Source organism: Palaemon carinicauda, chromosome 40, assembly GCF_036898095.1.
Source record: "Palaemon carinicauda isolate YSFRI2023 chromosome 40, ASM3689809v2, whole genome shotgun sequence".
In the NCBI taxonomy this organism is placed as follows: domain Eukaryota; kingdom Metazoa; phylum Arthropoda; class Malacostraca; order Decapoda; family Palaemonidae; genus Palaemon; species Palaemon carinicauda.
In genome coordinates this window covers 15552675-15577006 of record NC_090764.1, presented here as the reverse complement: position 1 = coordinate 15577006, position 24332 = coordinate 15552675, and the positions used below count along the sequence as shown (strand labels likewise).

The window sequence follows — 24332 nt, the reverse complement described above, 5'->3', positions numbered from 1 at the left end:
TTGTTCCGTAACTGACATACAAACCACACTATTTAATAGGGGTGACTCACCCATTAGGAAGGGTGGAAAGTCCCGGCCAGTACTGGCTTTTGGCTTTGCCCGGGGACTCAGTATCTGAGTGTGTCAGCAATCAACAATGAGTCCCTGCACCTCGCTAGAACCTTGCTATGCAAGGGCTGCGGTCTACGTAAGCTGTGTGTGAAGGTATGAAGTGTGACTCGTCTTAGGAAGTTGACCTGTAGTCCTTTAGATGGAAACTTTAGGCTAGGACTCTCCCAATACCACCTCGTCAGGGTATAGGGACGTGACAGTATTAGCTTAATACTAGGAACACAAGGAAACATGGTTTACCTGCAGTGGTTCGAGGTCAGCTGTGCAGAGAACCCAGGATGCTGCTTTCCCCAAGAGAGGGGAGGATGAAGAAAAGAATAAGGGCCAGACATACCTTTTCATTTATGCAGACTAAGACCGGGTAACAATGCCCTCAACCTTCTGCTACTTATCCATTAAGGAGCCTGAGGTTTTAAACCAGCTGTTGTGTAGCCACCACAGGGCCGATAGAAAACGTATCGAGCCTCCTGGGGGTCACGTCTTACAGGTAGTGGGCTGTGAAGGTCGTCTGACACTTCCCCACCCCAGCTTGGAGTACCTGCGTCACAGAAGTTTTTCTTGAAGGCCAGAGACTTTGCTACGCCCTTGACGTCATGTGCTCTAGGGCGACGTGACGGAGGAGGGTCTGGATTCAGGGACAGATGAATCACCCTACGAATCCATGCCGAGATGGTGTTCTTGGTAACCCTCCTCTTAGTCCTCCCAGTGCTCACAAACAATGCCTGAACCTGGGGACGTATTGCAGCCGTTCTTTTGAGATATAGCCTCAGACTCCTTACTGGACACAGTAGGAGATGGTCTGGGTCATCTGTTACAGAACGAAGACTCGAAATCTGGAAGGAGTCGAACCGAGGGTCCGGCACCCCCGGATTCTGAGTCTTAGCTATAAACTCGGGGACGAATTTGAACGTTACCTCTCCCATCCCCTTGAATGGGCGATGTCATACGAGAGACCATGAAGTTCACCGACTCATTTGGCCGAGGCCAAAGCTAGTAGGAACACCGTCTTTCAAGTTAGGTGGTGAACTGAAGCCTGGCGTAATGGTTCGTAGGGAGGTCTCTCAAAAGACCTGAGAACTCGAACCACGTTCAATGGATAAGGTCTCACTTCCGACTGAGGGTAGGTAAGTTCATAACTCCGTATGAGTAGGGAAAGTTCCAGCGAGGAAGAAATGTCCACTACTTTGAGCCTGAAGGCTAGACTTAAGGCTGAGCGATAGCCTTTCACCGCCGAGACTGAAAGGCGCATTTCTTCCCGCAAATACACGAAGAACTCCGCTATTGCTGGAATAGTGGCATCGAGTGGAGAGATACCCCTTCCACGACACCAACCACAGAACTCTCCACTTTGCCTGGTAGACAGATGCGGATGACTTTCGCAGATGTCCAGACATCCTGACCGCAACTTGTTGCGAAAAATCCTCTCTCAGTGAGGAGATGCTGGATAGTCTCCAGGCGTGAAGTCGTAGTGAAGCTACGGCTTTGTGGAAGATGATGGCATGTGGTTGTTTGAGTAGCTCGTGCCGCGGAGGGAGTTCTCTCGGAAGTTCCGTTAGGAGTTGCAGAAGGTCCGGAAACCATTCCGCGTGATGCCATAGCGGAGCTATAAGGGTCATCAAAAGATTGACTGATATTCTGGTCTTGTTGAGCACCCTCCACATCAGAAAGAACGGGGGAAAGGCGTACATGTCAATGTTGTCCCACCGTTGTTGGAAGGCATCTTGCCAGAGCGCCTTGGGATCCGGGACTGGGGAGCAGTACAGCGGAAGCTAGAAGTTCAGCACTGTAGCGAACAGATCCACAGTCGGGGAACCCCCCAAAGTCAGGACTTTGTTGGCTACTAGATGATCCAAAGACCACTCGGTACTCACTATCTGAGACGCTCTGCTCGGACTGTCGGCGAGCACATTCCTCTTGCCTGGAATGAAGCGTGCTGATAGTGGAATCGAGTGGACTTCGGTCCATCTCAGTATCTCTACTGCGAGATGGGATAGCTGCTTTGAAATGGTACCTCCTTGCTTGTTGATGTAAGCCACCACAGAGTGACCCGCCAGGTATTGTTGGAACTGTTGAAGGGCCAGGAATACAGCCTTCATTTATAGCAGATTTATATGGAGGCACTTTTCTGATTCTGACCACAGGCCTGAGGTCCTGTGTTGCAGAACGTGGGCCCCCCACCCTTTCTTTGAGATGTCCGTAAACCACATCAAATCCGGGGGGAGGACGAGAAGATCCACTCCTCTTCGTAGGTTCTCGTCTGTCACCCACCACTGGAGGTCCGTCTGTTCCGCAGGACCCATAGGGATCATGACGTCCGGGGAATCATAACCCTGATTCCACCGAGACTTGAATCGCCATTGGAGGGATCTCATCCTGAGGCGACCGTTGGGAATTAGACGAGCAAAGATGAGAGGTGACCGAGGAGACGTAACCACGATTAGGCAGGAAGTTCTTCTCGTCTGAGGAAAGGGCTTGCGACTCTCCTCAGCCTTGCTATCCTGTCGTCTGATGGGAAGGCTTTGTGGAGATTGGTGTCTATGATCTTGCCTAGATATTCCAGTCAAAGTTTGTGGAGATTGGAGTCTATGATCTTGCCTAGATATTCCAGTCTTTGAGTGGGAAGCAGAGAGGACTTCTCGAGATTTACCATGATCCCCAGATCTTGGTAAAGTCACGGAAGTTTGTCTCGGTGTTGAAGAAAGGATGACTCCGAGTCTGCTAGGATCAGCCAGGCGTCCAGATAACGGAGGAGACGGATGCCGATCCTGTGTGCCCACGACGATATTAGGGTGAACACTCTGGTGAAAACCTGTGCTGCTGTGGAGAGACCGAAACACAGCACCTTGAACTGGTACACCTTGTTGTCTAGGCTGAATCTTAAGTACTTCCTTGAAGACGGATGGACTGGGATCTGGAAGTCCGCGTCCTTCAGGTCCAGAGTACACATGAAGTCTTGCGGTCTCACTGCAAGTCTGACCGTGTCTGCGGTCTCCATACTGAACGGAGTTTGCTTGACTAACTTGTTCAGAGCTGAGAGGTCGATGACTGGTCTCCAGCCTCCAGACGCCTTCTTTACAAGAAAGAGTCGACTGAAGAAGCCTGGAGACCCGTCGAGGACCTCTTGGAGAGCGCCCTTCTTCAACATGGACTGAACTTCTGCCCGAAGGGCTTGCCCCCTTGCCGATCCCATGGCAAGGGAGCTCAACGACACTGGATCCGCTGTCAGGGGAGGTAGAGATGTTGTGAACGGGACGCGATATCCGTGAATGATTACGGAAATCGTCCAGGAATTGGCACCGAGTTGCTGTCACCTGTTCGTGCAACTTTGTAGGCATCCCCCCACTGGTGGACATGCAGGGGGACTGCCAATCCTAGCGTTTGCGGCCTCGGCCGCTCCCTTTAGGATTCTTTCCTCCCCTGGAGGACTTTTTGCCTTTCTTATCCTTGACAGGAAAGGGCTTAGACACCGTCGTCTTCGCTACAGCTGCCGGTTTCGTGGTCTTGGTAGGACGTGGCTGCTAGGGTACTGGAGGTTTATAGGGCTTCGATGTTAGAGCCCTATGTAGGAGAGAGTCCTGGTTGGACTTCCTCCACCTCTCAGTGGCCTGCTCCACATCCTTAGGCTCAAACAAGTTCTTCCCCATAACGGAAGAATGCCTGAGCCTGCTGATCTCGGTATTGGGGACCTTTTGATGAAACCTCTCAGACACTGCATCTCGATGTTTCAAGATGGTGTTAGCCCAAGAGTTCGAGACTTGGTGGGCTAGAAACTCGATCGTGCGAGAGTACAAAGGTCTCCATAGCCTTCCTGGTACTTTCTTTGGACAAATCCTCTGAACGTAACAGGATGCCTAGGGTCCCTAACCAGATATCCAGCCACGAAGTGGCCTGCAAGGCACAATTCGCCACCTTCTGGCTAAGGATCTCCGTAGCCGAGAACGAGACCTGCCAGTTGGAGTCTCTCTCAAGAGGGACTCCCCTGGTAAGCTCTTCCAATGAATGGTGAAGGGGAAGAGCTAAACAAGTCTCCTCAACGATGTCGAAGTACCTCCTCTATTGGACACAAGGAGGTGGGAAGAGTTTGTTGCCGGCGCTGGATCGGATGGAGGAGGCAAGCTCGGAGAGCTGGAAAGTCTAGCGATTGTTCTGCTTTTATATATTTAAACAAACTGTTGCACGCTTCCTACTAGATTTCCGCTCACTTATTCTTGGACCTGGGCAACTCTTGTAGGGCGAGAGCGATAGAGCTGAATGCGAGTCGCTGCCTACTGCTTTCTGCATAGGATTAAGCCTACGAATAATCGTGACCAGTGTGGATTCCTGTGAGATTTATTACGAGGGCTTTAGAATGCCATTCGATTACCACTCAATCTTGGCAGCAAGTGCACAACGATTGGCCAAGGAGGTATATGAAGAGAGGTTTCGGACCTAGCAGCATAGTATTTCACTCGGCTGATATTTTGTATTATACCTGGTGTTCAAATAACAAAAGATATAAACAGATCTCTAACTAAACATTATTTATCCATATTCATTCTTACAGATCTTCCAAGTTTTTTTCATTAAACATGATAATTTTTAACATGTTTATATTTAAATGGATTTCACTTTTTATTTATTCATAGTTTTTATTGACTTCATGCATAGTAATGCTTTGTAATTATTCATATTTATTTTCAATTTAAGTCATTCATAACGATTGAAATTTTATTTGTTCACGTTCATTTTCTTTATTGATTTCATTCATAGTGACCAGTGGGACAACCTGTGAACTGTGGCAGAGCACCTCTCTATCGCTGCTTTTAAGCGAGCAGGAAATGTTACCTGGTTGTGATGCTGTGTTGCCAGATCGCAGGCTCCATATACTCGCCAGATACTACAACAATTTTGTTGTACATAGCAAAGGAATCGTTGCCAAGTTGTAAGGAGGTACGATTCGCCTAGGACTCCACTGTGAAGTTTCACAGCTGACGAGTCGCAACGGAAGGTCGCCACAGTTTTGACCAGTTCAAAATGTTCGCAATGGGATCTTGAACAAGACCTGCGCAATTTCGATGGGAATTCGTTGTTGAATGGCATTACTGAAAAATACGGATATTTTCTTACATCGCAGCAAGTCACAGACCTAAGTTGCAGATGTGTGAAACCAGCCCAACCGAGGCCCTTGCATCAACAGGCGTAGGAGATGATGATGATGATAAATTACCTCCGCTAGTTAGCGGGAGGGTGATAGCGGGGGTAACCCACCACCCCACTCACACCAGCACTAATAAACGCTGTCACTTTGCAATTGCGGCAGGACTTCTGGGGGGAAAGTGATGGAGGAACCAGTAAGTGTAAAGAGCTTCAGATATGTATGGTTAGGAAGAATACAAATTACTGTATTCCAAATTTGTCATTTGTTCCTTACGCTCTTTACATAGGTGACTCACTTCATGGAGGTTGGAAGTCTCTACCCCAACCTGCAAGAGACTGTTCACGGGTGCCCTTCTGTGCTACGCAAAAGCTGTTTAGAGGGAATCCTGACACCTCGTGATCCTAAATGATGAAAGCCTGAGCAATAGGTGCTAGCGTAGCAAAGTGTCTTGACCAGGTAAGGGTAAAGTTGGACCTAAATCACTCTCTTGACCTACGCATTGTCCAAATACACCTCATATGGAGGAAGGGGACATGATATATATATACATATCTATCAGGTTATGCAGAGAACATGTTACTCACCTGCAGTCAGTGGTGGTCAGTTTGCAGAGTTCCTCAGATTCTGAGCCCCAAGATGGTAGAATGAAGTAGGAAGTGGCCAGTCACTCACACATTTAATCTAGTCTTGCGGGTAACATCTGCCCTCAACCAACTGCTACTTTTCCTACAAGGGAGCTGAGGTGTTACCACATTTTATGCAGCCACCACAGGACCTAAGGTAGACGTGTCTAGGTTCCTGTGGGTTATTTCTTGCTAGTGGGCGGGGACCGTTTGCCGTTTTCACTAACCATTTGTAACACCTTAGTCACAGAAATGTGCTGATAATCCTGGTTTCATGAGCACACGGGACAATGACTGGAAGATGAGGAGCCTGAATCCATGGCTCTCTCAACTTCCTGTGTAATCCCGGAAGATATAGTTCTTGGTAATCACAGAAATGTGCTGATAATCCTGGTTTCATGAGCACACGGGACAACGACTGGAAGATGAGGAGCCTGAATACATGGCTCTCTCAATTTCCTGTGTAATCGCGGAAAATATAGTTCTTGGTAATATTCCTCTGGCTCTCCCAGTACTCACCATAAGTCTGCCACCTGATGGTGGCCTCTGAGGATTCTTTTTAAGCAATTCCTCATTGCTCTCACAGGGCCCGACTCTAGGATCTGCTCCAGCTAGATTTTGGTCTTGGCTATGACTCCAGGACAAATCCAAGTATCACTTGCCCCCCTCTCCGTGAATGGGTGATGTCATGGGACAGACTATGTAGCTCGTTGACTCTCTTTGAAGATGACATAGCTAGGAGAAAAACAGTCTTCCGAGTCAAGTCATGATCTGACGCTTGACAAGGACAGTAAGCACAACATCCACTGCGTTCCTAGGTGGTGGTCTGATTCCCGAATGCAAGCAGGTGCGCTCAGTATTCCTTACGAGGAGAGACCATTACATTGAGGAAGGAATGCAAGCTCTGTTTGGTTTAAAACGAGGCTTAAGGACAAGTGACAGTCTTTCATAACTAATACCAGACAAAGTTTTTCTCTCTAAGGAACAACAAGAGCTCCACTATTATAGTTATATAGTGTCATTGAGGGGAGAGCTAGCCCGTCTATGACACCAATCTCAAAGGACGGTCTATTTTACCTCTACTAAAGCAGATGCTTCTCAGAGGTATCCTGCCATTCTTTTGTCCCTAGCCACAAAAGCCTTCCTTTCCGAGGGGTTGCTAGATACCCTCCAGGTGCGAAGAAGCAATGGAATCGCTTGGAGGAAGGTCTCCATGTGGTTCTCAGAGTAGATCAATAAATGTAGGAAACACTCTTGGTGCCTCTGTGAGCAGATGCAGAAGGCCCAAGCATCATTCTGCATATTGCCACAACTGAGCTACCAGGAATATAGGGGGATCTTATAATGCAGGAGGAGGGGAACGTGTAGACTTCTGTCCCGTCCCACGGATATTGAAAGGCGTCTTGTTTGATTGCCTTGGCACCCAGTACTGGAGAGAAGTTCACCGATAAGAATCCAGTTTAGGGACGACGCAAATGGGTCAATTGTCAGTGAACCTTACAAAGTTTGACTTTGTTGGCTATCTGGCGTATCGGGGACCATTCGAAATCTGGTATCCAGGTCCCCCCATTCAAATTGTCCTCAAGACGTTCTTTTAGCCTGGGATGAAACAGGCTGAATGGCTACTGAGTTATTCCCCGTTCCTCCATGGATTTCACAGATAAATGGCAGAGGTGCCTTGAAAAGTACCTCCTTGTTTGCTTGTTTGTGATGCCACTATAGTGTTGTTGCTCATCAGCCCTACAGAGTGGCCTGAAAGGAGCTGATGGAATTGTTTGAGGGAAAGAAAGGCTGTCCTCATTCCAGGAGGTTTATGTGGTACTGTTGCTCTGATTCAGACCAAAGTCCAGATGCCATGATGCATAACACGTGAGCCCCCTCCTTCTTTTGATGCATCTATGAAGATTAACAAATCTGGGGGAAGAGAGGGAAGGTCTACTCCCCATAGCAAGTTGGTGTCTGACATCCACCACTCGGGTCTCTCTTCTGCTCTATACCTACCAGCATCGAGGTGCTATGACCAAGAGTTGGAAATATTGCAAGGTGATTGGTCAATTTAGAGACACCCTGGACAAAGTCCAGAAACCAGGAGGCGTCTCCCAAGATCGAAACTGCTCCCGATTGATCCCCACAAGCCTGTTACCTTGGCTTATGTGGATGGCCAAGGAAAAGTAGGGCACAGGAGGATGTCGCCTCGTGCCTTTTCTTGTGCTCAACTCGGTAGTTGAAGTCAAAGTGGCTACTCAGTAAGCTGGCAGAGAGAAGGGGCATCCCCAGTACCCTTCAGTAATTACAGACATCTAATTATAATTTATAAAATTTCCAGCTTCATTGCAATCATACTCATATTAATGGATGAAAGTTTTCATCCATGTGGGAGCAACTAAATTTCAAAGAACACTTACCAACCATAAAGCAACATGATGTTTCAGAGCAACTTTTAATTCATGTACAGTAGCTTCTCGAGGTACAACAACATTCCAGTAACCACCATCAGCTTTTTTTATATATACTTTCATTGCCTGACCATGTTCCAAGTCTATTAATGCTTGTACCTGGAAAATGTAAAAATAATTAAAAGCAAGCATTCCTTTATTGGTGGCCAACAATAATATCAAATTTTCTGAACAAATAAACTACAGTACAGTATTACTTTTCTTACTTCAAACTGAGCAAATAAATCCAGAATTGGACCTGTGGGTTGCAATCAACAATTCTTACTATTCAAATTTTTACAACACTTGAATACTGACAGTACAGTATCAATTACTTATTATATTTTAATTTTTGGTGCCTTCTAAATAATTACTGTACTGTTTTTATAAATTATTCTCAAATTATATACAATAAACTAGTCCTATAAACTTCCCCTGATGTTCATATTGCTTTAGACTCTGGAAGCTTGTAATGTAATTCTTTCCCACCGTTATCCCTACATTAAAGAGTTGGTTACCAAAGGCATCCTTTTCACTAAACCTCTTCTCTGCCTATCAACCTTCACCTTATCTCACCATCTAATTCTCTGCCTCCCTCTCGATCTTCTCCCCCTAACAAATATCTCCCCAAGCCCTTCCCACCATCAATCTTCAACACATGCCCACACCATCTCGGTTGTGAAACTATCACCTTTAATTTTTACTAGGCCTGCTACTCTTATTTCCTTTAAATCTTTCAAGCACTGATATTTCCATAATCCACCTCAGCATTTTCATCTCTGTTCTCTCAAACTTTGTTCCCTCTTTTCATCCTGGAGCCCACGTTAACAATCCATAAATTAACACTGGTCTTAATCCTTTGCTATAGATCTTGAATTCCAACTTGATTGGCATTTTCCTGCTACCTCCCTTCCACTTCCCCCAGGCTTTTATCATTATCTCAACTTCAGCCTCACATCCTCCCTCCTGACTTATAGTAGATCTCAAGTATCTAAACTGTTCCACAATTTTAATAACCAAACCTCTACTTAAATAAATGGTAACCATGTCCCTACTTTCCTTACCACTCCCCATAGCTTCTGTCTTATCCACATTTACAGTGCCACTCTACAACCCTTCTCTGTAAGTCTTCCTCATTTTCAGCTGCAATCACCAAATTGTCCGCATATAGCACAACTCTTCATTTCTGATCTCTTCACTTAACAAATCCATGACCACCACAAATAAAAATGGTTTCAATGCTGACCGCTGATGTAATCCCTCACTAACGTCAAATATTTCAGTTATCTGAACAGCTGTTATTACTTTGTCCTTGTTCTTTTGTACTTCATCTTTACCATTCTAACTTCTCTAAGACAATCCTCATCCTCAAGTGCCAAAATATCACTTCTCTTGGTATTCTATTATATGCCTTCTCTATATCTACAAAAGCACAAAAAGAGCTTCTTGTCTCCCTATGAAGATGGCATCCACAGTCCCTTTCCCCCTTATGAATCTGTAGTGTTGTTTTCTAATCTTTACAATCTCTCATCAAGTATCCTCTCTAAAACTTTCAAACCATGCTCTGTTAGCTTAATTCACCTGTAGTAACCACATTCCATGACGTCATCTTTATGGTTAAATATAGATAACATTAGACTCTCCTCCAAGTCTTTAGTCAAATTATTTCACCTTCCCATATAATAATAAATGCAGCATCCATTCCTCTTTTGTAGCTAGTATCTTGATCATTTCAAATTGAAACTCTAATGGACCTGGTGCTTTATTATTTTCCATTTCACTCAATGCCCATAAAGATAAGTAAACAAGCCACCCCTCTAATATCACGGGCTTTGATTTTCAACATATGTAAACATGACTCATCCAGGTGACTATGAACACAAATAATAAATTTCTTTTTTAAGAAAGACATGGCATTTATTTTTATAGAAAATAGAAAAGACTCCTAACAAAAACATCTTCAAATAAAAATAATTTCAAACTATATTTTTAGCCCTAAACTCTGGCAAGAAGGATAGTAGGGCAATATTATAAGGAAAATCTAGACATACTGATATAGCTTGTAACTCACTGACCTCTCTTGACAGTATCTAAAGCGAATAAATCTTCTGACAATTCAAACTTCGATCTTACAAAAAAAAAAAAAAAAAAAAAAAATCAGAACCACATTCAAATTACAACCGCAATGATTAGAAATAGGTTTTTCGTCAATTGATTATCTGATTGTATCCTGAATCACATTAATAGCAGTAATGTCTATTCCCAAAAGTTGAACTAAAATCAACACAGATCTGTAACCTTCATGAAGAAGGAACACAGAAACTTTTTCTGTTTGACCAAAGTTTCAAGAACTTATAAAATTTTATCTAGGGGATCCTAAACCAGCAACCAAAAGTCTCCTTCTTATTGAAGGTGGTCACAAGCATATCTACATTTGACATTCCCTACCAACTCCAAATCTTTCGACATAAACAGAGGAGAGACGACACGTTTGAAAGCACTTGCCGCTTCCTGCCTAACTGATTTGATTTCCCCAAAAGAAATTACGGCAACAAGTGCATTCCTTGCAGTTTTATCCTTAACAAAAGCACTTTCGTTATGCAAAAGGATGACTCTGGGCACGTTCCCCCTTCATTCTAAGGTAAACCAGTGCTGTTAGGTTGTCCATAAAAACTTCTCCATCGCCGGCAACTCCTGAACCCAAAGTGCTTCAAATATTGCTAAACATTACAGACAATTTATGCGAAGGCAGACTACCTTTCTGTCTGCACGAGATCAAACTTAAAGCATCATACTGCGTTATGCTAGAAACTTTCTCCATAAAACTAGTGATCCTATCAGAGATTGCTTTTGTGCATCTGTGACTGCCCCACCCAGAGAAGAACACAACTGTATCTGTTTCATCACAAAATTAGCAACCAAACCAATACTCTCACATATATATATCATCTGAAACAAACAGCTCAAGAAATCCAAGATAAGATTAAGCACCGGGTGGCCAATAAACTTCTTTTCAATAAGAAGAGATAAAACTCCAGACCCATTAAAATAGTAAATACCTTCACTTCAATGTAAAAGTAAAATACAGTACCTGAAATGTAGTTTTAAGAGTAAAATGTCTGAGAAATATTTCTATGTAGCAACTATAGTTGTATATGACCTCACAAGTTGTAAATGTTTTCCATACATTTATTCAAAATTATAATTCATATTTATGAGCACAGTTTTTATATGCCATATTACATACTGTACACACAAAAGAGTACCATCCAATGTAAACTGAACTAAAGAGTAAGAATGTATTATGTATACAGTATTTCCATGTAAAGCAATCTACTTCAAGATTAAACGCATATTAACATGACTACAGATACTAACTTCTTCAAGTGTTACTTGTGGATGCAAATCATTTAGCACAGGATCTGCTGGAAGAAGTCTTTCAAGGGCACCCTGGAAAAAAGCCTTCAGCTCAGCATGCGACAGGACTGCAGATGCACCTTCATCTACATCTTTGGTAGGATTTTCTTCTGCCTTTAGGGAAGATTCACCACCTTCATCACACTCCATACTACCTTCAGAAGACTTGGCTACCTCCTACAAGAAATATGTTGTATTAATAGAGCATCTTTATCACTCATACCATGTTTAGTCATCTTTCCTTTGCCTTCAATAATTATAGGAAATAATAAATTCTGTAGAGCATGATAATAATCAAAGGAACTACTGTACAAAACTCTAATGACATTTATTTAATTTTATGTAATATGTGGTTTGATAGAAGAAAGACCTACTTTTGGGGAGGTGTTGTGGGGTGTCTCCGAGGACTTTAATGTAAAAGGGTAAAACAAAATCCATTACAAAAAAAGAAATTATCAAAGAAATATTGACTCCCCTGCTCTCAGTGTGTACTGTATAAGGGAGCACTATGGATTCAGGCACTATTGAACCTGGCACAGCACCTCCAATCCTAAAACCATCTGGCAACCAATACTAATACTGGAGACAATGCTATCTTCACATTAATTTATACCAAGCCACCATCATCCATATTTGGAATGAAAATCAAATGTTCCTCTTCCCCACACGAGGATCGAGAGGCCCTTTAAGACCACACAATACCGCCCAAATTTTAGGTTTTTATTTTGTTGAAATTGCAAATATTTTAAAGTAATTTGTATTTTTCCTAACTATACAAATCTGAATCTTGTAAAAGGAGTATGATTTCAGCAAAAAAGTTTTATAACTAGGTGTTGGTAGTAACTGGCAGGTAACAGGGGAAGCTACTTTGAAAGTCACCTAAGGCTTGTGGAGTGGATCAGGCAGGAAGTATGACTTTACGGACTCTGGTTTTTGTAGTTAGGAAATATACAAGTTACTTCAGAAATTGTGATTTGTTCCTTATGGAGAGGAGTGCAAACACATTTTTGTTTTGGAATTTGACTAATATATAGTTGAAATATTGTTGAAAAATGTCACAAAACCTTCATTATTATTTTTCTGATCTTATTGCTCTACTGACTTCAGTCCTTTCAAACAAAATTTGAATACTAGCCCTTTGAGCTGATAAATGGTGTGACATTAATGTACCACAAAATCAGAGAATTCAATATACTATATTTACTCCTCTAAGATTACTGTTTTTGGTTTTGAATAATATATTTTACAAACTAGACATTTAGGAAGGATAAATTTGGAAATTATTTGTATTTTTCAAACTATAAAAACCTGTAGCTCTTTACATAGAGCATTATTTCGGTGCTAGTTGAAAGCAGCCGCTAAACTTTTACGAGGTGTAACTACCCTCCGCTAGTTAGCAGAGAGGGTAGACCCATCACCCCACTCACACCTGCACTAAACAATCATCACTTTGCAATTTTGGCATGACTTCTGGGGGAAGGTGATGGCGGGACCAGTATGTGTAGAGCTACAGGTTTGTATAGTTAGGAAAACAAATTATTTCCAAATTTGTCATTTATTCTGGCACTAAAGACAAACCTTACACACTTTACATAGAACACTCATCCAATAGTGTGTGAAAGTCCTAAAACCAACTAGTTGGAGACTGTCCCGGGGTGCCATTCTATTCAAGCGTAGAATTTAACAATGTGACTTGACCAGGTAAGCAAAAATTGAGCTAAGCTCGTCACTTTACCTGGACATTGCCTGACCACCTCACTTGGAGAATGGGGTCATAACGAATGTATACATATATATCAGGTTGCACAAAGGGTACGGTACCCACCTGCTGTTAGAGGAGGTCAGCTTTGCAGAATTCCTCGGATGCTAAGCCCCAAGAGAGAGGAGAAATCAAATAAGAAGTGGCCAGTCACTCACACACATTCTAATCCTACTCGCAGGTAATATCTGCCCTCAACCAACTGCTACTTGTCCTACAAGGGAGTTCAGGTGACAGTTGACCACATTTTGAGCAGCCACCACAGGACCTAAGGTAAACATGTCAAAGCTCCTGTGGGTTATGTCTTGCAGGTAGTGGGCGGTGGCCGTTGTTTGCCATTTTCACATGCCCGCTTGTAACAACTGCAAAACAGAGAAAATCTTTTGAATGCCAAGAATGTGCTGACACTCCTGGTTTCATGAGCACAGGTCGATAAGTGGAAGATGAGGAGCCTGAATGCATGGCTCTCTTGTTTCCTGTTTAATAGCAGAAGATACCATAGAGTTCTTTCTAATCTTCCTCTGGTTCTGGTTCTCTCTGTGCTCACTACAAGGCTGCCAATCTGATGGCGGACTCTGGGAATTCTTTTTAAGCAATTCCTCCTTGTCCTAGCAGGGCAGAGTAACGGTTGGTTTGGGTCATCTGTTTTGGAACAAAGACTCTCAATTGACAGGTTAGGGTCAGTTATCACTCAACCTCTTTGAATATGGAGACCGACCAAGATTTGGCCTCATGAAGTATCCACCTCTGCCTTTAAAATAACGGGCGACCTAGATCATGTGAAGACCTTCGTCAGATGGAGGAGCTTGCCTCCAAACCTCACTAGTGCTCAGTGAATGGGTGCAGAACTTTCCACAAGACTCCCTAGCGAGACTCAGGTCTGTGCTCACGTCCAAGAGGAACAGATCAGAGTACTCTCCTATGACCTGTCTCCCACCAAAGCCTGGCAGTTAGCTTTATGCGCTCCTTCATCGCCAAGCTCCGAAAAGTAAGAGCGGAGCACGGACGAATCCATTTGCCTCCAGAGGAATCCCTCGAGGGGGAAACCACCCAGGTAAATGCAAACTCTTCAGCGGCAAGGAAAAGCGACCACCCCGTTGCTGCTGTTGGCAACTCTCCCACAAGCGGGACAATTGCTGGACAGTGGCTAGTGGAGAGTAACTCTCCCTTGGAAGGGAAAGTTGCCCAACACCTGGAGGCGGACCTCCGGGCATCGCGCTCTGCTTTCCACCAACGAGCTTAGCTCAAGTTGAAGTGCAACGTCAAGTGCTACCTGTTAAGGGGGCCGGCCAGTAAGCCAATAAATGGCATACTGTATAGGACGAAAAACGCAAAATCCTTAAAAATTCACTGAGCTTTGTATGGCAACGGAAAATGCGTATACAAAATATTTTGTCAAAATTCCTCTAACTTTCAGTTACAGGGTAATTAGTAAAAGTATCTCATTAAGCTAATAACATTGATCCCTACAAGAAAAAGCAGTACTTCTGTTATTGTAAATTTTGATAATTATTACCTTTAAATATAAAACAAATTGTGGGCAATTGCATCTGTATTTCATTATTTCCTTTCCTCAATATAATTTCAAACTTTATCCCATTCTTATTTAAGCTACTAGAACAATTCCCACTCATACATTCTTCAAAATCACCATAGCTACTATTTTCAATGGAATCAAAATCATAATACTAATCATAAAATTAGGACTAACATTACTATTTACCATACCCTTAGTTTTTAAATTAATTTTTTTTCTATTATTTACTGGGTCGCTAAGAACGGACTTAAATTGAAAAAGAACATTTTCATGCCATGTTCAAATGTGAGCAAAGCAATACAGGCACTTTGACTCAATAATGTGACACAGTGATAAGGATTATTGTCTCCTTTGCCAGAAATAAAAAAATCATTATTACCCTATTTTTTACTGCATTTAAATTGTTCTATGTAATGTCATAAACTGTACAGTACTTGGAATTTTTCTTGACAAAATTCTACAAATTTATGTATTTACCAATGTAGGGTAAAGAGCTCTGTTCTATAAGTACCATGAGATTCAATGCATCCTCTGCACATCAAAACACTGTGTGACCAACGGTTTACTCAGTAACATCTCTATAAGGTTTCTCGTACATAAAAAGGTTTTATATTATGACCACTGCCAACGAATCCTAATCAACCAAATCTTTATACTGTGCAGGGAAAGAGTTATCATTATATTGTCATATTAATCATCATACACACAACCCAACATTTTTTGTTTCTTAATTCATAAAATTAAATTTTTTTATTTTCTACTGTAAATATTTTCTGTAAGAATAAAGCAGTGATACTTATGGAATCCCATAATAGATGTTGAAAATACCAGAACTTACCTCTTAAATAAAAAAGTCTAAGATGATAAAAAGTACTTTACCTCATTCATCTTTAGATCCTACAATGAGAATTCTTTTCCCAGGTTCATCCTTAAGCCCGAGCTCAAGCCTATCAACATTCCACTCTTCTCCAGCCTTAAGCCGAGATGCCCACAAATACAATGTTCCAGTCTTCTTTGTTCCTTTAACTGGTACCTGGAAAAGAAAAAGAAAAATGTTACAGCAACCTTTGTAGTAAAAGTTTCACCCACTGCTATGTCACAACTGTCTCTTTAAGCTGACACATTGTCAATGATTTTATATTCTTGGTAAATTTCAAACTTCTTTACATCTCAATAATTCTAGCAATGGTTACCAGTTTTTTAATAGACTGAAATCAGTTTTGATGAATAACCCACAAATATTTATCAAGAATATATAATAAAACACATACACAATCTCTCTCTCTCTCTCTCTCTCTCTCTCTCTCTCTCTCTCTCTCTCTCTCTCTCTCTCTCTCTCTCTCTCTCTCTCTCTCTCTCTCTCTCTCTCTCTCTCTCTCTCTCTCTCATTTTTAATTCACTGTTAAATCTTATTTCTATGGATATTATTAAAAATTCTTTGTATCATTACTTGATGTTTCGATTAACGGAATATTAGTAATGATTTGAAAGGAAATCACTTGATTTGCCAATTGCCTTCCGCCAGAAAAATGACGTCATCGGACTTTTTTTTTTCTTAAATTTATGGTAAGTTATACTATTCTCATAACTACTGATACAGACCACTAAAACACTTGATATTGTTACTCGGTGTTTCAATGATGGGAATACTGTAATAAGATTACTCGGTAACACGGAGAAAGGAAATCACTCGGTTTGCTCCACAAAATATAACGTACAAGACACGTGACGTAAAATCTACAAAGAATGACTTGCAAGAACTAACTTACCAAGCAAATGTATTTCATTTTCATGATATAAAACAAAATATATTATTTTTAAGAAAATATTTGTCTTATTAGGATACTTTCTTTAGATAAGTATCAGGATTAAAGGGACTTTCTCTAGTTGGGAGTACTTACCAAAGAAGCCTCCGACACCTAGTAGTAGATCATAAGTAGAATGACAAATTTCAAAAATAATTCATATACTGTATTTACTAATTATACAAACCCGAGTTACTATAGAACACAGGTTTGTATTCATGTAGGAACAAATACCATAAATATTGTACAATTTTTATATGCACCAGTGTTTATAAAGCACATTGTAAAAGGTCAGAAGTGTTGACTTAATGGACACGACTTACGACCCCTGATTGGAATTTTGAAAATTAAGATTATTGAATTTTTGGCAGGGAGAATGTTTTTTAATGTTTCAAAAAGTTACTTTTAATTAAAAACAATTTTTCTTGTTGCTAAAACGTCCATTTCATATATTTACATAAGTGCATCTAGGTCCCTGTGAATCCATTTTTTGACCCGGGAACCTGTTTATTTACTTTTTCTTCAAGAATTCCATGAAAAAATATTTGTTTTTATCTCATATGTAGTAACACCACCATTTTCTATTATTCCCTGAGGAATAGATTATCAGTTTCTTATTTTCTTCTTGGTACTGTATTTGTAAATAAAGGTTTGCTGCACATCCAAGTTATGTTTATTGTATTTCTTTGTCAGCTAGTTTACATATTTACAATTATTATGTAATTGTTATGCTGAAAGAGGCATAAAGTGACAAGAGACTAAATACTGTATGCAAAAATGTAAAATTTTCACAAAAAAAGACGTAGACGAGAATGTAAATTGCTAGCCATGTCTTGCTAATGCTGTATTTGGTACATGTAGCGTATATATTTCTGGATTTGAGGAAAGGGGCTCAACAGTACTTAGTAAATAACCCTGAAATATAATGATTATGACCTTATGATCCCCAGTAGTGAGGATAATAAATACTAAGATCCCATACTTATTTAATCAATCATTAATAAAAAAAAATAAAAATAAAATAAAGTGTGATTTCTCAAAAAAAAAATTTTTGGAGAAAAATTCCTACAGTAATACCTTGGATATCGAACACCCCAGAACTCAAAATTTTTTAATGATCAAACAAATCTAACTTTTTTTTTGGCCCAAAAGGTCGAACAAAAAGGCAGTTTCAACAACTAGAAAGAAACAAAGGCAATTAAGCCAGTTTACGTATAGCTTTCACCCAGTAAAGTAATGTACTTTTTTTTTTACTGATATTTGTCATTCAAATATGAAAGTATAGGGAATTTTACAGCCTACATTCTGTAAACTATATTCACTTTTTGAAAATACAAAAAAAATTCAATCTGAAAAATAGTCACCTTTGAAAGTGCTTCTATACATTGATATAATATAAAAAAAGAACAATTAAAACTTCCAATGTACAACTTTTAGTGAATAAAATTCTTTCAAATAATTTTTGAATAAAAATAATTGGTTGAGAAATAAAACAGTAGTAGGAATTTGAATTAAGCTTAAAATAGTATTGTTTTAATGGATAGCTGCTATGATAATATATTACCAACAATAGCACTCACCTGGAATTGGGCTTCTGTCCCAGTACAAAAGTTATTTGTATTGTCACCCAAGTCTAAATTTCCTTCTTTAATGGGTTCTCCCATCAAATAAGCAATGCCTAAAATATAATCAAAATTAAGATCTTAGAGCTTTAAATATACATTTATAAACTGCTATTTAATATATAAAATGTAAAAAATGATGTGAAAGTTTCAAAATTATTGATAATAGTATTTTTCCTAACTACAGAAACCACTTTTTTAATAAGAATATAACTTCAGCGAAGCTGGAACACCAGTTTATACTTTTAATGAGGTAAACATAGTTGCTGGTGGGTGGATGGTAAGCTACATCTACTCGCCAGATAGAACCACCCTCCCTTTGACCATAACATAATACTTGCGAGGTGGTTGAGGCGGCCAGTGTAACTTGAAGGACTCAGGTTTGTATAATTAGGAAAAATACAAATTATCTTCAAAATTTGTAATTAGTTCCCAAACAAATACAAACCATCATCCTTTAATAGGAGACGTCCTTACAAGGGAGGAAGTACCTATAACCAAACTGGCTGTTTTACTGACCCTAGAAATGTAAAGGCACTTAGGTCATCATCAGATCTTATCGAGTGATGTATCCAATGGATAACTCTGTCACCTGCTTCCTGTAGATCTGCATCAGAACATGCAAGTTCCAAGTGGGCAGGAGCGGAGGATGTGATCCATGATCTGAGGCAATTCACCACAGGGGCAATCAGCATTGGTGACATCTCCATTTCTTAAGTCTATCTCCTGAATTCCCGGCCTTGGGTCTTGCTCTATTTAAGGTGGTCCACTCCTTTCTGTGAATGGATAGAGTGCTGTCCAACCCTTTCCAGGGGAAGAAGAGCCTGGAGAAGTAGAATAAACCTGTAGGTTGTCATCAACAGCAGTAACTGATCGGTGGAAGAGGATCCCTATTTCTGAGCTTCTCCTCCCTCCGTGGGAACTGGACTGCAGAAATCGTACCAATGCGTTTCATTAAGTATTTAAGCTTTCTTGATTCCCGTCTGGCTAAGCGGGAAGTAATCGTATTCATTTCCTCTGGGATTTGAATGGTTGATGAGATATCAGAATAGTGCAGCAAGATGACTATGTTCTCAGAATTTGTGCGGAAGTCTGTATACTTCCTTGTACTTGGGCTTTGACAAACCCTGGGTCATAGTGCAGTGCATGACTGCGGTTGTTCAGTGATAAATCTCACTGTAGTTTGGAATCTAAACATGGAAGTAGTATTCATGGCAATGGATTCAGGTGCTGGGTCGTCGTGTCCTTGACCATGAGTTCGATCGACTGGGGAGGGTGTTTTCGAAAAGCCATGAACTAAGATCCCATTGATCATTATAGTGTAAGGAATTCTATTACTCGGGGGAAGTCTGAACTGCCATGCTAAGCTGCCCTAAAGATAGTCGTCTCTGGTGCCATTTTCCTGAAGAAAATACACAGGAAATTTTGGTTGGAGAGGATTCTTTATGATAACCGCTCATGTATCCGGCATCTCTGTGCTTATAAGATTGATGAGGTCAAACTTGAGAAGTCACCTGTTCCAATGCTTCAAGCGCGACTAAGATGAAAGATCTTGGCGTCTGGGAAACCTCAATTCGTGAGTGTGGAAAAATCTGGATTGAGTAATATCTGAGAATTGAAAAATCTCACATGACGGTATCACCAAAGCGTCTCGGGAATGTCCTGTGACAGGAGAGGGATGAGGGAGGCTGCCAACGTCGTGAAAAGTAGTGTTCATACTTGGTCTCATACAAGATTGGTCTGGTTTCCACAGGAGAAATCATGAGTGCGTGTGCATGTGCGCGAGCAGATGACAACGAGCAAATAGGCGAGGTAGCACTCATTCAGGAGTGTGTGCGCATCTAGTACTGCATTATTGGACACTTGCTTATGAGTCTGCATGAGTGAGATCATGCTCCTACTGCCAATGTGTAGGCTCGTTATCTTGTCTTCTCTTAAGGTCGTATGATTCTTTGTCTTCGGCGAAGGAATCATTCGTACCAATGGGTAACAAGGTTTCTCCCATGAGAAGAAAAACAATAGGCATCAAGTATACGCAACTCCTAATGATTAGTCTTCTAGGACTATTTTGTCCATTAAAGGGAAAAGAAGGGCAAAGCCCTCTACTCACAACCAGAAGTGAGATGAGACAAAGTTGTGTCAGAAGTGAAGGAGTAACTTGAAGTTCTTTTTCTATCAATGATTTGCAATGATGTCCTACTTCCTCAGGTACAATGAAATTATCATTACCAGTCCACATTTGCGAGGCAATGAGCAGCAACGGGAATGCTGTTAAGCAGGAACAAGAAGTGCACATTGACTGGTCACACAGAAAACCATCTGTCAGCTAGTTACCGGAAAAACTGCAAAACCTTTTTCCTTCCTTAATTTCTGTCATACAATACACTGCCAAAAATTATCTAGAAGAAAAAATAAAGATTAAAACAGACAGTTGGTAGCTGAAAACATAGTGCAATTAAAAGACAACGGTGATTATACGTGTATGAACAAATAAGGAATGTCTTCAAGGAGGTAGTTAATGAGAGTTGGTAAGCGTGAGCGAGTAGCCCCGCCCACTTTACTATCAAAGACTCTTCACTTTTGACCTTTGGCTTAGGACTAAAGGAGGTAGTTGAGGTGGTAAGTTTAACTTTCAAAAACTCAGGTTTGTACAGCAAGGACATTTACAAATAAATTTCAAAATTTATTTGTTCCTATGCATAAACTAACCTTACAAATTTTAAAATACCAAGAGAGAGACACATTTGTAGTAGGAATTTCCCTAGAACTAAATTGTTTGGTTTGTTTTCATCCATATAATACTACAGTCTCTTGTGCCATACAGGAGTGAGAGATAACACTACAGCAACTTCTTTCCTGCCTAATGTAGCCTGGCCAGTACTTGATGCAGTCTAGACTTTAATTACTGATGAATGCCAACCTTGAGAGATGTCATCTCAATTTTTTGTACCGAAGTACTGTACTCTTGAAAGAGAATAGTGGGGCTCCACCATCCAGTTAGAAAAGGTGAAGGAATACAATGGACTCCTGAACACATGGCTGACAAAAAAAATGCACAGGCCCCAGCATCCCTAGTTCCCTGGGCCTTACACTTACCAGCTTTCCCACTGGGGTTAGTGGCACTAGGGACACAGAGGGTGAAGTAGCTCCTTCTAAAAAGACATGGAGAGCCTACCAATAAGACCTCAAATCAATCTTAACTTCATGGGGCCACAATGACAATGAGAGAGCTTTCCACTCATGTTAGAGTTTGACATTCACTGGGGGAACTCCATATGTAACCAAACCCTTACAAACTTATCAATGTAGATCAGAGTTATCTAGGCTTTTAATGCATACTCCCAGAGAGTGAGCTAGGGAAAAATACAAAGTTTCAAAGGCCTTCAATCTTGATGGGGAGAGAAAAGTACTATAGAGCTTCTCCATCATCATATAGGACACTGCCAAAACTGACAACGAAAGGACCTTAGCCTTCCTCAAAGCAAATGCTGGCCACTAAATGGGAGGACCAGATCTACATTCGGAACATGGGGATTACCACAAAGAAATCATGCTCCATACAAGAACAACAGATTCTTTGACAGGAGAGTGGGCGTGGCTGGTTAACTGCTCTCGCCATCTGTCATTAATTATGTTCAAGACATTCCCTATTCTAAAAGGTGAAAGGTTTGTAAACATTTTAAATGTGACCTTAAAATGTAAGAATTGATAGAGAAATTATGTCCAGACTTGCAAAAACTAAAGCTCTGGGAAGGAGGCACTTCCTGTAAATTGATTAGTTAGTATAAATAAATTGAATAAAAATATTTCATATACAGTATTTGGAAATGTAATGAAATGGAAAGAGGAACAGCTAGTCAAAAAAGCAATAAATTTGAAATTATCGGGACAAAGACGTTCTGTATAGGAAAGTCTAAAAAGATCCAAGAAATCAAGGGCAAACAATACACATGAAGACCAAAACCTGGTAAACTTCAAGGAGAGGGAACAAAAGACAAAGAATGCTCATTTCACACCCAACCCAATAAATGATGATACTGATAAGTACAGTGATGTCAAATAGAAAAAGCAGCTCAAGACCTTATATAGTATCTCACCTCTATGCTCTCTTAGAATCCTTAGACTCTTTTTATAGTACTCTGATGATCTCAAACCATCTTGAATACGATTCTTGAAGTAGTAAGCACTTGCAATCACAAAAACCCCACCAATCGATGCTGTTTTTGCAAGAGTAGTTATGCTCATACTTGTAAAGCCTGAAACAAAGAATGAAAAGCGTGACATACATATTCGAACCTTGTTTATCAATACTGTACTGTAATAAAAAAAAATTTACAGTAAACATACATTTCTGTATTCCTACATATGACAGTTTTTGTACAGATTAGTTGACAGGTGGAAATATTAAAATCATAAATCTTTTAAGTAATTCGTATTTTTCCTAGCTATAGCCTACAAACCTGTGTCCTTAGAGTTTCTCTTCCTACCGCAAGTGCTAGGACACCTCGGTATAAATTTTTACAGTCGAGTTAAAGCCAAGCTGAAAATATTAAAGGACTCAGGGTTGTATACAGTAATTAGGAAAACTAGAAAATACTTTTAATGAGCATCTGATGTTATAGAATTATTGCCAATATAGATATAGTAAGTTTAGAGTTTAGATTTATATTCTAAGTAAAACTGTAAATGTATGTGATTGAATGTATATGGAAGTACAGTACAGTAATATGACAAATTCGGAGATAATTTGTATTTTTCCTAACCATACAAACCTTAGCTATTTACATAGGGTTTACTTTCGACGTAGCTGAAATTGACGAGCCACTAGATTTTAACGAGGGTTTACTACCCCCGCACTAGTTAGCAGGGGTAGGGGGAGGGGTAGCTTGCTACCCCTCCCCCCCTCACACTTAGAGGTAGGACTTGACTTGGGGGACAGGGCTGGCGGGCAAATATGTGTAAATAGCTAAGGTTTGTATGGTTAGGAAAAATACAAATTATCTCCGAATTTGTCATTTGTTCCGTAACCGAAATACAAACCACGCTATTTACATAGGGTGACTTACCCCTTAGGAAGGGTGGAAAGTCCCCAGCCATACTGGCTTTGGCTTACCCGGGGACTCAGAATCCGAGGGAGTCGCACTCGAGAAAAGGAGTCCCTGCACCTCACAAGTTCCTTGCTCCGCAAGGAAACGTGTGGCCTACATAAGCTTGTGTGTGAAGGAAGAAAGTGTGACCCGTCCTAGGCAGTTGACCTGGAGTTCTAGAAGGAACTCTGGGTTAGGACGTTCCCAATACCACCTCATCAGGGTATGGGGGATGCAACAGTATTGTCTCAATACTTGGAACACAAGGAAGCATGGTTTACCTGCAGAGGTTTGAGGTCAGCTATGCAGAGACCAGGATGCTGCTTCCCCAGTAGAGGGGAGGATGAAAAAAGAAGTAAGGGCCAGACATACTTCTTCCGTTCATGCAGTCTAAAACCTGGTAACAATGCCCTCAACCTTCTGCTACCTGTCCAAAAGGGAGCCTGAGGTTAGACCAGCTGTTGTGTAGCCACCACAGAGCGATAGAAACGTATCGATACCCTTGTGGGTCACGTCCTGCAGGAAGTGGGCTGCGAAGGTCACTAGACGCTTCCAGACTCCAGCTTGTAGCACCTGCGTCACAGAGTAATTCTTCTTGAAGGCGAGGGACGTTGCGATGTATCCGACATCGTACTGTAGGGCGACGTGACGGGGGAGGGCCTGGATTCAGGTCGAGATGAATGCCCTTGAGTCCGAGCTGAAAAGGCTTACTGGTGACTCTCTCCTGCGTCCTTCCTGTCCTCCCAAACCGGGCTTGCACGTGAGGACAAACTGCAGCTGTTCTCAAATATAACCCCTC

General features: G+C 41.2%; 1 protein-coding gene across 3 annotated transcripts in view; it reads right to left on the bottom strand.

Annotated features, from left to right (window-relative positions):
* LOC137631549 (U11/U12 small nuclear ribonucleoprotein 25 kDa protein-like) overlaps positions 1-24332 on the bottom strand; it is a 38932-nt gene that overhangs the window by 1500 nt on the left and 13100 nt on the right. For 2 of the 3 annotated variants that reach the window (XM_068363343.1, XM_068363345.1), the window contains exons 2-6: positions 22544-22702; positions 18405-18502; positions 15899-16052; positions 11685-11900; positions 8277-8426 (exon numbers count right to left, since the gene is read on the bottom strand). In XM_068363343.1, coding sequence (XP_068219444.1) covers positions 8277-8426; positions 11685-11900; positions 15899-15907 — 375 coding nt within the window. In that variant the 5' untranslated portion in view covers positions 15908-16052; positions 18405-18502; positions 22544-22702. Of the gene's footprint in view, positions 1-8276; positions 8427-11684; positions 11901-15898; positions 16053-18404; positions 18503-22543; positions 22703-22906; positions 23024-24332 lie in introns of those variants that run through there. The other variant, XM_068363344.1, reaches the window with a different exon arrangement.